Below are 16,464 nucleotides of genomic sequence, written 5' to 3'. Positions count from 1 at the left end.
AGTTTAACATCCAGCTTTCTCATCCCACTTAGCCTCAAAATTAATATGACACACCTATTACCAAATTGCAGGGATTTAACTGAGGACTGCGGAAACAAACGTTTTCTGTGCTTTCTCCTTCTCCTCCAACTAATGCTTCAGTGTATGACTCATTGAACGCTTAGAAAACTGAAGATGAACAGACTTAACTTGGTTTGCCTATCCCTTTCACATAACCAGGGACAAGTGGTTTTGTTACACAGTACCTTGCTTGAAAATTTTCTTTGAAAGCCTCAGAGTTCCAGGTCAGCAGCCCTTGAAACTTCTGTAATGCAGTTAGCGTCCCCTGTTGTGTGTGAAGCATTAATAATTTGTACGGCTTCTTCTGTTGGCCAGAGGACAGAGAAACCCTCTGAAAGTCAGAGTGCACCAGGAGTCCTTCCTGTTACTCAGGTGGGAGCGCACAGCTGTAGCCACAAATTAATTATTTCTTTCAGGACTGAAAGGTTTTTGCAGGGGTTTGCTTGCTACTTTGGAAAGAACTTGGGAACTATGTGACCTCTGGGAACGTAGCTGATGCGATCATAAGCGGAAATATATAATTACAGGTTTCTGGTATATGTCCAAAATCCTTTTGTGAATAATGCTGAAAAAGGAGGCTTGTGATGAACATGGGGAGCGATTAAAACTTGTAGTTTGGAACCAGAAGCCTGTATACTATTAGATTTTTGTCCATGCTATGTGTCAGATAATTGACAAAAGAGGTACACGTGCAGTGAATTGCTGCATCTAGTTTCTCTGATTCCGCAGGAGAGAATGAGTTTCTCAAGCAATACATATCAGAATATTTCAAACAATTATTTTAGCCTCCACCATACTCTGAATGCTTTCTATAAAAGCGGTCTTAGTCCAAGAAGAAATTTTTCCTGTACGTGGGCCTGTGTGTTAGTCTCACAGCCCATGTCAGCCCCACTTTGTCTGCACATTTTGGAAGTAGCTGCCCTTTTCTGTGCACCCTGATGATGTGAGTCTGCAACTGGTTCTGCACTGAAAGCTGTAACTGCTAATACACTCCAGGTATCAGGAAAAGGGAGTATGTAAATATATTCTGATGTCAGATGCTGTATTAGAGCAGATTCCTGGCATTTGACTAGTCGTCTTGGTGACTAGCAGGAATGCTATTTTTACATACATAATAATATCAACATACAAAACTGATAACATGGGGGTTAAACACCCTCTAAAACCTAGATAATGTGCAGAATGAAGTGAAAGTGTAAATGTTGTTATGTAAATTTAAGTAGTCTGTAGTATAAAGGAAACTGAGCTGTGACAGACTGGGCGTCCTAGTGCAATGTGGGTTGCCCTGCTGAACGCTTGGACCTTTTTTAGCTTTAGAAATGTTACAAAGCATTGGCGCTGAAGCTCAGCTGCAGAGGGTTAGAGCAGGGACAGGCGCTCGAGGGAAGGAAATGGGACTCTGTGGGAAGTGAGGCATTCTGCTGAGGCGAAGGTTCAAAACCTCTGTGAAACTCGTGTTTTTACTCAGGGCTTCAGTTTGGCTCTTTTTCCTTTCAGAAATATTTATTGAGATTGATTATAATGCTCATTTGTAGTCACTTTGGTCAAGAGGAAGTACTATTGATAAACCAATCAATGACAAAGTCCTGTATTCTGCTAGGTGGCTTTGTGTTACCAGTTTGATTTCCACAGCTTTGATTGTTTTGGTTTCGGCTGCCGCCGGCAACAAAAGCACCACGCGGCCGCCCCTCCCCCCGCCGGCGTGCGGAGGAGAAATGGAAAGAAAGAGGCAGAAACTGGTGGGTCGGGATAAGGGCAGTTTAACAGAACAGCAAACAGAGGGAAAACAGGAACAACAACGATACAAATAAGGAGAAAACACAACCACGAACCGTACAACAGCCGCTCTCCCGAAACCGGACCGGCGCTGCGCCCGCCCAAGCCGCGAGTGCCTTCCCGCCGCACCGCCCCCCCCCACCGGAACCCAGCGTGACGGCACATGGTATGGAATACCCGGCTCTGTATGGCCAGGTGGGGTCAGCCCCCACCCCCCGGCTGTGCCCCTTCCTGGAGTCCGGTGAAAATTAACCCTGTTCTGGCCAAACCCAGGACATTATCCACCCCTTATTCCATACCATCTACGTCATGCCCAGGTCCCCCATTGTCCGGTCGATCACCACCACTTCTCCTGTCTCCAGATATCATTCCCTTAGTCTATGGATCATCACTCTAAAGTGTCCGTTGAGTTCATTTAATCCATGACTTCGGGCTCCATCTGTCGTTACGGTCTTCCGTGGCAGGGGAGGTGATGTGTGGTGATGGGCGGTCACTTGCTGCATCCGGAGCTCACGGCTGATGTATCTGGTGCAGCCCGTGCCCACAGTCTGCAGGAGATGTTGATCTTGATGAAGTTGCTGGATGCCAGTTGTTGAAAACCAGGTCCAGTTCCATCATTGCTGTGCTCTGCTAGGTTTTCATCGAAAAAGTCCATCCTTCTTTAATCTGGACGATTCTTACTATGCTACTACTGGTACAAAATATAACAATTATAACAGTGATAACAGACAGTGACAGGGTTATTTAACAATTAACTTTATACAATTTATTTATGGACTATTCTCGCCCAAAATTAAATCCCCATGAGGTACACATCGGACTTCCCCATCCTTCCGCATTACCCACCAGGTACACCCAGGTCCTTGAGCAAAAGCAATCCCGCGGACGGGCTTGCCTTTGCCCGAGGCAGGACTAACCCAAACCGTCTTCCCTAACATGTTCCGCATGTGCACTACAGGGACTTTATCCCCTTCTACGGGGCGCTGAGGTTTTGACTGGGCAGGACCAGCCCGGTTGGTGGACCCTCTGGTGTTAACCAACCAGGTGGCCTTTGCTAAATGGGCATCCCAATTTTTGAAAGTCCCACCCCCCATTGCCCTCAAAGTGGTTTTTAGCAGCCCATTGTACTGTTCGATCTTTCCAGAGGCTGGTGCATGGTAGGGGATGTGATACACCCACTCAATACCATGTTCTTTGGCCCAGGTGTCTATGAAGCTGTTGCGAAAGTGAGTCCCATTGTCCGACTCGATTCTTTCGGGAGTGCCATGTCGCCACAGGACCTGTTTTTCCAGGCCCAGGATGGTATTCCGGGCAGTGGCATGGGGCACAGGGTAGGTTTCCAGCCATCCGGTGGTGGCCTCCACCATTGTGAGCACATAGCGCTTGCCTTGGCGGGTTTGTGGCAGTGTGATGTAGTCAATCTGCCAAGCCTCCCCGTATTTATATTTTAGCCATCGTCCTCCATACCACTGAGGCTTTACCCGCTTGGCTTGCTTGATTGCAGTGCATGTCTCACATTCATGGATAACCTGTGCGATAGTGTCCATGGTCAAGTCCACCCCTCGGTCACGAGCCCATCTGTATGTCGCGTCTCTTCCTTGGTGGCCCGAGGTGTCATGGGCCCACCGAGCTATAAAGAGTTCACCCTTATGTTGCCAGTCCAGATCCACCTGAGCCACTTCAATCTTAGCAGCCTGATCTACCTGGTGGTTGTTTTGATGTTCCTCAGTGGCCCGACTCTTAGGGACGTGGGCGTCCACGTGACGGACTTTTACAGCCAACTGCTCTAGCCGGGCAGCAATATCTTGCCACAATGGGGCAGCCCAGATAGGTTTGCCTCTGCGCTGCCAGTTGTTCTTCTTCCATTGCTGCAGCCACCCCCACAAGGCATTGGCCACCATCCAAGAGTCAGTGTAAAGATAGAGCACTGGCCACTTCTCTCGACTGGCAATGTCTAAAGCCAGCTGGATGGCTTTCACCTCTGCAAACTGGCTGGACTCACCTTCTCCCTCGGCAGTTTCCGCGACTTGTCGTGTAGGGCTCCATACAGCAGCCTTCCACCTCCGCTGCTTCCCCACAATGCGACAGGACCCATCCGTGAACAGGGCATACTGTTTCTTATCTTCTGGCAGCTGGTTATACAGTGGGGCCTCTTCAGCACGTGTCACCTCCTCCTCTGGCGATGCTCCAAAATCTTTGCCTTCTGGCCAGTCCATGATGACCTCCAGAATTCCTGGGCGACTGGGGTTTCCCATTCGGGCGCGCTGGGTGATCAGAGCGACCCACTTACTCCACGTAGCATCGGTGGCATGATGCGTAGAAGGGACCCTCTCTTTGAACATCCAGCCCAGGACCGGCAATCGTGGAGCTAGGAGGAGCTGTGCTTCAGTGCCGACCACTTCTGAAGCAGCTCGAACGCCTTCATATGCTGCCAGAATCTCTTTTTCAGTGGGAGTATAGCGGGCCTCAGATCCTTTGTATCCCCAGCTCCAGAACCCCAGGGGTCGACCTCGAGTCTCCCCTGGTGCTTTCTGCCAGAGACTCCAGGTTGGGCCATTCTCCCTGGCTGCGGTGTAGAGCACGTTTTTGACATCTTGCCCTGACCGGACTGGACCAAGGGCTACGGCATGAACTATCTCCCGTTTAATTTGTTCAAATGCCTGTCGTTGCTCAGGGCCCCATTCAAAATCATTCTTCTTCCGGGTCACGTGGTACAGAGGACTCACGATCTGGCTGTAATTTGGGATGTGCATCCTCCAAAAACCCACAACACCCAGGAAGGCCTGTGCTTCCTTTTTGCTGGTTGGTGGAGACATAGCTGCTATTTTGTTGATGACATCCATTGGGATTTGACGGCACCCATCCTGCCATTTTATTCCCAAAAACTGGATCTCTTGCGCAGGTCCCTTTACTTTACTTCGCTTAATGGCGAAACCGGCTTTCAGAAGGATCTGAACTATTTTCTCCCCTTTCTCAAAAACCTCCTCTGCTGTGTCGCCCCATATAATGATGTCATCGATGTACTGCAGATGTTCTGGGGCTTCACCCTTTTCCAGTGCAGTCTGGATTAGTCCATGGCAAATGGTGGGACTGTGTTTCCACCCCTGGGGCAGTCGATTCCAGGTGTACTGGATGCCCCTCCAGGTGAAAGCAAACTGTGGCCTGCACTCTGCTGCCAAAGGGATGGAGAAGAATGCATTAGCGATGTCAATTGTAGCATACCACTTGGCTGCCTTTGACTCCAGCTGATATTGAAGTTCTAGCATGTCTGGCACAGCAGCACTCAGCGGTGGTGTGACTTCATTCAGGCCACGGTAGTCTATTGTCAGTCTCCACTCTCCAGTAGATTTTCTCACTGGCCATATGGGACTATTAAAGGGTGAGCGAGTTTTGCTGATCACTCCTTGACTCTCCAGCTGGCGGATCAGCTGATGAATGGGGAGAAGGGAGTCTCGGTTGGTACGATACTGTCGCGGGTGCACCGTTGTGGTCGCGATGGGTACCTGTTGTTCTTCAACCCTCAGCAACCCCACAACGGAAGGATCCTCCGAGAGACCAGGCAAAATGGACAGCTGTTTAATTTCTTCCGTCTCCACAGCAGCTATGCCAAAAGCCCACCGATACCCCTTTGGGTCCTTGAAATAGCCTCTCCTAAGATAGTCTATCCCAAGGATGCACGGAGCCTCGGGGCCAGTTACAATGGGGTGCTTCTGCCAGTCCTGCCCAGTGAGGCTCACTTCAGCCTCCAGTACACTCAGCTCTTGGGACCCCCCTGTCACTCCCGAAATGCAAATGGGCTCTGACCCTTTGAACTCTGATGGCATTAAAGTACACTGTGCACCAGTGTCCACTAGAGCTTTATACTCTTGTGGATCTGATGTGCCAGGCCACCGAATCCACACCGTCCAATAGACACGGTTGTCCCTTTCCTCCACCTGGCTGGAGGCAGGGCCCCTCTAATCCTCGTCAGAGAAATTGCTGCTCACCTGCTGTAAAAATGACTTGGAGGTCCCCTCCAGAGGATCGGAATCAAGATCAAACTGTCTACCTGGTCTGGAGAGCTGGCTTTTGGAAACTGGAGCGGCATTTTTCCTAACAGAGTCCCCTTTGGTGATTGTTTTACCTCGCAACTCACGTACTCGTGCCTCTAGACTTGAGGTGGGTTTTCCATCCCACTTCCTCATGTCCTCTCCGTGGTCACGCAGGTAAAACCACAGGGTGCCCCGTGGTGTGTAGCCTCTGTATTCCCTCTCCTGAGCAGGGAAACGCTTGCCCCTAATAGCTGAGACACTGGCCCGTACAGGTGGGGAGTAGGACATACTCTGTTCGAGTCGCTGGACCTTCTGGGACAATTTATTTACAGCTGAGACAAGGGAGGAAGAGAGACTTTCCTCATATTGGCGGAGTCTGACAGCCACCTCGTCCACTGTTGGTGTGTCTTTACCTTTCCAGTTTACAACTGCCAGTGAGTTGGCATGCGAGGAGGGTGCACTCCGCACAAACTTCCTCCACATGGATTGTGAGCACTGGAGTTCATCTGGGTCTGTAGGTACCTGCTCATCGTCTGTGTCACAGTAAACCAGCTCCCGCACAGCCAGTCCCCTCAAGTACTGAATACCCCTTTCCATATTGGTCCACTTGCCAGGATAGCATACAAAATCGTCACTGAAGGGATACCTCTCCCTCACACCTGACAGAAGTCTCCTCCAGAGGCTGAGGACTTGTTCCTTTTTCCCAATGGCCTTGTCAATGCCCCCATCCCTGGCCAGGGATCCCAGCTGCTTGGCTTCCTTGCCCTCTAATTCCAAGCTGCTAGCCCCGTTATCCCAGCACCGCAGCAGCCAGGTGGCAATGTGCTCGCCTGGGTGGCGGCTGAAATCTTTGCGCATGTCTCGCAGCTCGCCCAGGGACAGGGACCGGGTGATGATCTCTGTCTCTATCTCCTGTGATGACCCTGGCTCATCGTCATCCCTCCCGGAGCGATCTGCTCTCTTTGCGTCTTTCTTTAGTTTTACGGGGGCGACTGCTACCTGCACAGGTTGGTCACTGGGCTCAGCCACGCTGCCTGCAGCTGGAGCTGGGGCTGGAGCAGCTGCTGTGCCTGCCAGGGAAACCGAGGCAGACCCTGCAGCTGTGGCAGCGGCGGTGCCGGTCGGGGGGGCTGTGACTGCCTGCTGGGCTGGAGGGGCTGCAGGGCCGGCTGGGGGGGCAGCGCCAGCCGCAGTGCCTGCTGCTTCGTTTCCCCCTCTTTCCCCTTTAGGGCACTGAACAGTGTTAAACAGTGCAGCTCGGTAGGCATGGGCCAGACCCCAGCACGTTGCTGTGATCTGTGTCTCTCTGGAGTTCCCAGGGTGGCAGCACACTTTTTGCAGATACTTTACTAGTTTGTCCGGATTCTGTACTTGCTCAGGGGTGAGTTTAAAAAACATCGGGGGTGTCCACTGCCCTAGGTACTTGCCCATGCTGTCCCACACACCCAGCCACTCACAGCTATCCAGCCCCGGGGCAGGTCTCTGCACGATGTTCTTAACGACTTGCTTAACCCTAAACAAAACCTGCAACCCATTCAGGAGGCAGAACAATAGGAGAGTGCTGGCCTGAGCATCCCACGGGTACTCGAAATTCTCAAAAGCAGTTAGGACCAGCCTGAGGGAGAGAGGGGGGGGGGCGAAAGAGTGGGGGAAGGTATCCCCTTCGGCTTTCCCCACAGACTGGGTTTGATTATTAACAAAATCTAAGACATAGGATCCGAGGTACGGAAATGACCGCAGTGCCGCATGCAAATACAAGACTAATTTCATGCACAGTGATGTTATCATATCATAAGTCGATATCGTAAGGTAGAGCAAAATTATCATCCTGATCTTTTTCCCCGTGACGATGAATAGCACCACAGGGAACAAGTACAGCAAGTACGGATTCAAAAACCACAACCATCTGATGAAAGACAGAAACATTTTTACCGGCGACTATTTAAGTAACACAGAAAAAATGCCTACAACAAAATTTAACAAAATCTAAGAAAGCAGTTTTAACACCCGCTGCTCAGCCCTGCCGTTATCCCCGCCCCACGTTGGGCGCCAATTTAATGTTTTGGTTTCGGCTGCCGCCGGCAACAAAAGCGCCACGCGGCCGCCCCTCCCCCCGCCGGCGTGCGGAGGAGAAATGGAAAGAAAGAGGCAGAAACTGGTGGGTCGGGATAAGGGCAGTTTAACAGAACAGCAAACAGAGGGAAAACAGGAACAACAACGATACAAATAAGGAGAAAACACAACCACGAACCGTACAACAGCCGCTCTCCCGAAACCGGACCGGCGCTGCGCCCGCCCAAGCCGCGAGTGCCTTCCCGCCGCACCGCCCCCCCCCACCGGAACCCAGCGTGACGGCACATGGTATGGAATACCCGGCTCTGTATGGCCAGGTGGGGTCAGCCCCCACCCCCCGGCTGTGCCCCTTCCTGGAGTCCGGTGAAAATTAACCCTGTTCTGGCCAAACCCAGGACATTGATCCTTGTGTCTATTTATGCCCAAGCAAAATAGGCTTGGACATAAAAGTGATACAGCCTCTGCTCAATTTGACTTGTGGTGGCATATTTAGCCCTTGTGTCACCTACTTGACACACGGGGTTAAGTTGTGACAATGAGAGTTGCACCTGAAGATAAGGTCCTCGATATGACCAGACAGTGGCTTTGCAACCTTCAATAATTGTGTTAACTTTTCATGAGTGCTTGGATGAGTCCATCTGCTCTGGCTATGTTTTAACTTGATGTTTTGCACCTGGAAGTTCCCTTCTGCAGTACTGGCTGGAGAGATTCTTTACATCTTTGGGCACAGTGCTGGTCCTGAATAGCTTCTGATATCCAGCTGAGTGTAGCTGTGGTTCATCTCCAGGTAGGTAATCACAACATACAGGCAGAAGCGTGAAATGTGCCTTGAGCAGAGGCTGTTTGTGAAGATAGGTGCTCGTTGATAGAATCAACTACAAAAAAACCCAGCAGTACAAACTTCAGAAAAGGAACAAGGTATCTGCATGAGCGTACACACATGCTGACTATGGGAAGGATGGTATTTATGAACAGAAATACACTACCTCTTAGGTTTTGTGTATCATGCAAAATGACTTAATCAGTAAACTGAAACCAGCCCCAAACACAGCTTTGCTAATTTCGTTAGTAAAAATAACATTGTGCAATGTTCCTAATGATTTAACAGAGGTATTCAGGAATATCAGTTTTATTTTAACTAGTTGCAAATTTTTCTTTATGGCAAACTATTTATTTGAATGTATTTTAAAGTCTCATAAAGAAGGGTGATAAGAAAATTAAACATACCGCAACTAAAGGTGTAGATACTTTTGCTTTTTACAGCTCTGGGTGCACTGGAGTCAGTTCTGACAAGACCTGATGGTGTATTTGATTTTGTCCATGCAACGAAACTTTTTCGTGGATTATGTTGGAAGTAAAACTGCCACTGGTTTGCGTAATTGAGTTCTCACTTTGATTGTGATACTATTGTTCTGTCAACAAGTGCCTTAGTCTATTAATTTTCATGGATTAGTGCCCAGCAGTGGGAACTTCTCCTTTAACTTGAGGATAAGACAGTATCAGTTGACAAGCAGATTCTTGCTGCTTATTGAGAAAGATTCATGATCTTTGGTCTTGTCTTGGGTCACAGATGTCTCAGAGTTTTCTGTAATGTATTACTCAGATTCGCTGCACCAGGGAGAGCAGAATGGTTTCAGTTCAGACTATCTTATTCATCAGTCTCAAAATGAAAACCAGACATTTTCTTTCAGCAAAGGGTTACATTCTTCTTTACAAAATTAAAAAGGTAATTGCAAAAGAAAAGTTTAAGAAGGAATCTAATGCAAGCTTGAAATATAGCTGGCACCACTATCTAGACTAAATTTTCATACTTCTCAGCTGTCTTCAGCTGAATCCCTTCTTGCCTTCAGCTTTCCTCCAAGGTGCTGTTTTATGGGGCAGAGTAAGCTCTAGACTGAGTCCAGAATAGGCCAAGGTGCCCCCTCTTCCCCTAGTTTGCTCATACCTGAAGAATTCACTACATGCTTCATGAATTTAATCTTAAAATTCATTAAGATTAAATAAATCTTCATTTAGTCATCTCTGCTTCTTTCTTCCTTGCTAATTAATCTTACTGAAGCATGTTATATTAGTTTGTGGGCTTATGGGAGTGAGATTTTGGTTTTGGTTATTTATATCTGCCTTTGCAATGCGCTCACTCTCTGCTCTGTTGATTTGCTCGCTAGGCTCATGTTCCTGTCCAAGACTTTAACTGAATGGCTGCTTTATTGGATTCCTCTGTCTCCAGATTGCCCTATAGTGCTGTGTTCTTCATGGCTTCTTTGCAGCTTTCGTATCACAGTGAATATTCTCTGTGTTTCATTTCTTATAATTTTTTGAAGAAAGCTGCAATGTGGGGCATCTGTGACAACCATCCGAGGCATCTCTAGTGTAAAGATGACTGACCTCTAAAGGTTTTGAGCTGTGCCAGTTTGCCCTTGCTTTTGAGATCTAAGCTTTTTCTATTTGTCAGTGTGCTGCATTAATTACTCTGGTTGCTGAGGAAAATAACTCAGGGGGACAGAGCTCTGCAGGAGATTTGGTACGAAGAGAAGTTGGTGGTGAGGGTTCTGCTTCCTATTTTCTGTGTGTGCGAAAGAGGAGATGCAGTTGATGAATTTCTAGAACATCTGTGTAACCATCAGAAATAGACATGAAATTAGAAATGCAGAATTATTTCAACAGTCTTGCCTTGGTAAATATTCTGTACCACAGAGGTTTATTTCCTCCTAAACCATACAGTTATGTAAATATTGGAGAAGTAAATGTATTTCTAGTCTGGACTGTTAAAAGTTTACTTTCATTGTGCTCTTAATACCTGCATTGTAGGGAAATTTGATTAATTCTTAGAATTATATAGCCTACATAGGAAGTAGAAAGAACAGAATTTTCTTAAGGCAGTAATTATTGATGAATTAGCATCTCCTGAGATTCCTCACTTGAAGATTACATATGTTTTAAATTCTGTTTTGAGGATGTTGATTGACTATGCAGAGGTCTTTTGCCAGTTCTTCAATCGGAGATGAATTCCACGCAGAAAAGGTGGGTTATATTTGCTCCATTATTTATATTTTTTTCTTTTTGTTATATGTATTTTGTACTCCATCAAATCTCAGGTGCTGGTGTTTCTTCACTCTTAGAAGATATTCTTGCATTTTGAAATTCCAGTGAAAGTGCTCATCTGTATGTTGAATTTCGACAAAGAAGAAAGGAAAAAAACAGTTTAGTATGACAATTTTCATTCTCAGCCAACTCTAATTTAATACCATCACAAATAGTGTTGGAGGGGTAACCGCTGATTCTTAATATTGCTTTGCTACACATATCTGCTTTATTGTTTGACTGAAACACTCTTCAGTGCTATACAGTCCCTTCTTGCAGTGTATAGCGTAGCATGAACAGTAACTTAATGAACCATTGACTTTTTTCTTCCTTCAGAACATTTCTTGCTTTGTTCCTGACATCCCTTTTGCCCAGGGGGAAGTTCCTCCAGATAATTCCAGATCAAAGTTTATTTGATTCGAGAGCTGCTTTACCAGCCTGGACTCTGAAGGACAGAGTCACCTGCTCTTTGAGGGAAGCTGGGTCAGTTTTTCTTGTTTCAGTTCTTCTTGTAAGTCATATTGTATTTTGACTAACCATCTCAGCTTCATTTCTGTTCTGTACTCTGATACGCTAGCACGACTTTCTGAAGACAGAATTTGACCTCTCAATTGGATTCTATTGAGGTAGGAATTTACACTTTACTGATTATTCTTTTAGTGCTTTTTGTGATGTTAATTACACATATTTTTGCTTTACTTATTTGATAGAAATCTTCAGTAAGCTTGGTAGGAGACTTGGAGGGGGAAGGGATTAGTGTTGGTATCCGTCACTCAGATTAATGAGAACTAACACATGTTATAACCTAGAACTGAAAAAACAGGCTTTTGGTTTTTATTTAACAAAAGATTACACGGGGGCAGAATTTTCAAACTTTGGGTTTTTTCCAAACAAAATCAGCATGGGAAAAAAAATGGGGACTCTTTATCTCCTGAAACAGTTTATGTGTTGTTCATACTTCAGGTTGTCTGTGTGCTGTGTTAAATGCTTGATGACAAGACAGTAATGCCCAGGTCATGCTTTTTCATTATAGGACCGATGCCTCTCCAAATCTATGTAGACTATTGATAGACATGACCATATATTAATTCTACCGGACCATTTTCCATATCCACAAAATCTTTCCTTCCCCGGGCTTTTTGGTCCTTAGAACTAGACTCATTGTCCCTCACCATTTCTAGAGAGGTCTTTGTCAAGTTGGAACTGTGGGATAATTTGGAAAATGTAGGAAATTTCCTAGGACACACGGGAAATCCTGGAGTCTTTGGAAGCGTCAAGTGTTTTCTTTCAGATTTGGGTACCACTGCTTCATACCTAGTGTCTGATTGTGATGTGGTTTTCTTGTTAGTACGCTTTTGGACAGACTGGCATTACAATGTTCATGGGACAGTAGAATTCCTCCTCAAGCTTCTTGGATACTGGAAAGATGGACCGCTATGTCTTTGTGCTATAGCAAAGACAAAGCTGATCGGCTGACCCTGAAGGGATGTGTGGCTGTGCCCTGGGTCTTTGGGGTGTGAAGAGGAATGTCCTTTGGCTTTTCTGCCTGAAGAGGTTGCATTTGTAGTGGTTCCTGTGAGGGTCTGTTGGGCTTTTGGAGTTCTGTCACCAAAAGTGTCTGGATGTGGGGCGTAGGGAAACAGCAGATGGGAGGCTTGTTTTGTTCGTCTTTACTCCTAAATGCATTGATGTCTGTTTGTACTGGTTTTGAATTTTTGAAGATTGTTGAGAAAATTGTATTTCTTAACATCTTTGTGTTTTTTAACTCACCACTGATTGTATTCCTCCCATTATAAAGGAATTGTTTTCTACTTAACTGAGAAAATCAGTAATTGGAACTACAGAATATGGGTGAGGAGGGTTGATAAGAACTTAGAACAAGAATATGTAAAACTAAAATTTTCATTACATAAATTTTGTATTGATTTTTATTTTAGCAATAAAGTGCAAATTCATTAGTACAATAATTTCAGCAAATTCCATGTGTTTTCTTTTTATAGGGCTGGACTCGTCACTGAGACATATTGAACAGCAAACAAAGATATGCTTCTAGGTTTCTGTAAGAAACCAAGATAAACCTGAAAGGCAGAATGGGACCCCTTACAAACATGTATGTCTTTGCTTGTGTCTTTACATTCACACTATGGAATTATATCCAGCCAACTGTGGAAAATGAATTTATTGCAAATTATTCAAGCAGTTTGCTTACTAATGTTCCAAAAAACATTCCAGTCCATACTCATGTATTAGATTTATCACATAATAGGATCTCTGGACTTAGTATCTCAGAATTTATTTCTCTCTCTGACCTTCAAGTATTGAATCTTTCTTATAATCTAATTTCGGAGCTTGACTTCAGCGTCTTCATTTTTAATCAAGATTTAGAATACTTAGATTTATCTCATAATAACATTTTGAAAGTTTACTGTCAAACCCTTGCATATCTTAGACATTTAGATCTTTCTTTCAATAAATTTACTGCCCTGCCTATCTGTCAGGAATTTGGAAACATGTTTCATTTGGAGTACCTAGGATTAAGTGCCACGATGATACAAAGGTCAGACTTCAGGTATATCATACATTTGCAGCTGCACACCATCTTCCTGACCTTAGAAGACTTTTATCTATATGAGCCTCAGAGTCTGACAGTCTTGAATACAAGGAGCCTTCACATTGCTTTTGCAGCGAACAAAAACTTCAGTTTTTCCCTCTTGTATGATGGAATGAGCACTTCAGAAAACTTAAAAATAGTTAACTTAAGATATACCTTGAGCTACAAAGATTTCCCCTCTCCTTCTTTAATGCTTCTGAAGAAAATAAAGACAACAGCTCTGATGCTTGATACTGTGGACTTAGAATGGGCTATCATTTTGCAAATTTTCCTGCTTATTTGGTATTCTCCTGTGGAGCATCTGACTGTGAGAAATTTGATTTTTCGGGGACCACTGGGGGTGCTGAATGAATATGGATCTCTACCCTTATTAAGCTCTGTGGAACAATTAATCTCTTTGGGTGGCTCCATGAAAGCACTAACTTTGGAGCATGTTCGTAATAGGGTTTATTATTTCAACCAAGAAATTCTGTACAGGCTGTTTGCAGAGCTGAATATTGCCAGTTTGACAATATACGATGCATACATGCCACACATGCTTTGCCCCAATAGAACGAGCTCATTTCAGTATTTAAATTTTTCCCACAATGCCCTGACGGATGAATTGTTCCAGAATTGTGGCACTCTGACAGATCTGAAATTACTTATTTTGAAGAGGAATAAATTTGAGAGCCTTTCCAAGGTAAGCTTCATGACCAGCCGTATGAAATCACTGAAATATCTGGACATGAGCAGCAACTTGCTGCGCCACGATGGAGCTGATGTGCAGTGCCAATGGTCTGAGTCGCTGACAGAGCTGGACTTGTCCTCAAATCAGTTGACGGAATTGGTGTTTGAGTGCTTGCCGGTCAACATCAAAAAACTCGACCTACAAAACAATCAGATCAGCAGCGTCGCCAAGGGGATGGCTGAGCTGAAATCCTTGAAGGAGCTGAACCTGGCATCGAACAGGCTGGCTGACCTGCCGGGGTGCAGTAGCTTTACGTCCCTGGAGTTGCTGAATGCAGAGATGAACTTGATCCTCACCCCATCTGCCGACTTCTTCCAGAGCTGCCCAAGAGTCAGGGAGCTACAAGCCGGGCACAACCCGTTCAAGTGTACCTGTGAACTGCAAGCCTTTATCCACCTGGAGAGGCAGTCTGGGGGGAGGCTGTTCGGCTGGCCGTCGGCGTATGAGTGCGAGTACCCGGAAGACTTGCGAGGAACGCAGCTGAAGGACTTCCACCTGACGGAACTGGCTTGCAACACGGCGCTGCTGCTTGTGACGGCTCTGCTGCTGACGCTGGTGCTGGTGGCTGTGGTGGCCTTTCTGTGCGTCTACCTGGATGTGCCGTGGTACGTGCGGATGACATGGCAGTGGACGCAGACGAAGCGGAGAGCTTGGCACAACCACCCTGAAGAGCAGGAGACAGTTCTGCAGTTCCATGCGTTCATTTCCTACAGCGAGCGCGATTCTTTGTGGGTGAAGAATGAGCTGATCCCGAACCTGGAGAAGGGGGAGGGCTGTGTACAACTGTGCCAGCATGAGAGAAACTTCATCCCCGGAAAGAGCATTGTGGAGAACATCATTGACTGCATTGAGAAGAGCTACAAGTCGATCTTTGTGTTGTCGCCCAACTTTGTGCAGAGCGAGTGGTGTCACTACGAGCTGTACTTTGCCCACCACAAATTATTCAGTGAGAATTCCAACAGCTTAATCCTCATTTTACTGGAGCCGCTCCCTGCATATATTATCCCTGCCAGGTATCACAAGCTGAAGGCTCTCATGGCAAAGCGAACCTACCTGGAGTGGCCAAAGGAGAGGAGCAAGCATGCCCTTTTCTGGGCCAACCTGAGGGCAGCTATTAGCATTGACCTGCCAATATCCTTTGAAGGAAATGAGGAGCAGAGTGATGTTACTTCTACTAGTGTCGGGGTCGATGTAGCTTGAGAGTTAGCACGACTATGCCGCTTAAGCAAAACAGCATAACTGAACAGGCTGCTGGAAAAGACAGCTAAGAATAGCCATTGAGAAAGTTCTGATAGTGCACATGGTGTGGGTTAGCAAAACAAGATGTGTTCAAGGACGTGGAGGCTGTCTGTTGCTATTGGCGTTAGTGCATAGTTACCAATCATAAGGGAATGTGGGGCGTGTGAACAGCGTGTGATTTATGTCTGTAGCCTTATCCGAATAAGCGTAATCGCATGTACAGATATGGAAAATGTATATAACCGCACAAGCGGAATAATAAAGAAAACCGACTGTGCATTGCATCAATGTGTGTGAGAGTTGTTCCTGTCCTTTCACAGATGCTGAAACTCGGCATACTAGTAGTGTAAGTCAGTATGTAAATAACTGACTTTAGTGTCTTGTATTAAATTGTGTTAATCAAATTTTTACTGTATTTTACAGTATTGTAAATTACAGCAAAACGTAATTGTGATATTCTTCTTCCTTTGCTGAACTAAGCATTCCCACTTGCCTAGATTTACCTACCAAGTCATGATTTCATAGAATTTGCTATTTGTTATCTTAAAAATAATCATTAATATCTGAACTTATTAATTTTTTATAGTATTATAAAGTTGCTGCTTTCTGCTATGATCATATCAAGCTGTATTGGCTTGTTTTTCCTTTTTTCTAAAAGGTAGTTATCTATTTCAGTAAAATACGTTTTTTATTATGAACTCTTTCAATTGTAAGAGGGCAAAGAAAGATGAGATGCCTCAACCTATTACCGTTTCATTACAAAGATTTCCCTCAGTTGTGCCACAGTATTTCTCCTATTAAATTATAAGATATATTTTATTGCTATCTCTCTTCAGCAGCTAATAAGTAACCTACATTATAAT

General features: G+C 45.7%; 1 protein-coding gene across 3 annotated transcripts; it reads left to right on the top strand.

Annotated features, from left to right (window-relative positions):
• The first annotated feature begins 10,604 nt into the window (after positions 1-10,604).
• On the top strand, positions 10,605-15,825 carry LOC104326197 (toll-like receptor 1). 3 transcript variants are annotated; one of them, XM_075420699.1, is made up of 3 exons: positions 10,605-10,961; positions 11,599-11,647; positions 13,022-15,825. In XM_075420699.1, exon 3 carries the CDS (start codon positions 13,112-13,114, stop codon positions 15,560-15,562), a length of 2,451 nt encoding a protein of 816 aa, XP_075276814.1. In that variant the 5' UTR covers positions 10,605-10,961; positions 11,599-11,647; positions 13,022-13,111; the 3' UTR covers positions 15,563-15,825. The 3 variants fall into 3 exon arrangements, with proteins under 3 accessions (XP_075276814.1, XP_075276811.1, XP_075276812.1); XM_075420696.1 differs by lacking the exon at positions 10,605-10,961 and adding an exon at positions 11,099-11,504; XM_075420697.1 differs by lacking the exon at positions 10,605-10,961 and having other exon boundaries at positions 11,099-11,647.
• Positions 15,826-16,464: the final 639 nt, after the last annotated feature.

Source organism: Opisthocomus hoazin, chromosome 5, assembly GCF_030867145.1.
Source record: "Opisthocomus hoazin isolate bOpiHoa1 chromosome 5, bOpiHoa1.hap1, whole genome shotgun sequence".
Taxonomy (NCBI): Eukaryota; Metazoa; Chordata; class Aves; order Opisthocomiformes; family Opisthocomidae; genus Opisthocomus; species Opisthocomus hoazin.
The sequence above is the reverse complement of the archived record's forward strand: the minus strand, read 5'-3'. Positions and strand labels throughout refer to the sequence as shown.

Bases quoted from the DNA above. Each gene is read 5' to 3' on its own strand.
- LOC104326197 (XM_075420699.1), top strand. From the start codon at position 13,112: ATGGGACCCCTTACAAACATGTATGTCTTTGCTTGTGTCTTTACATTC.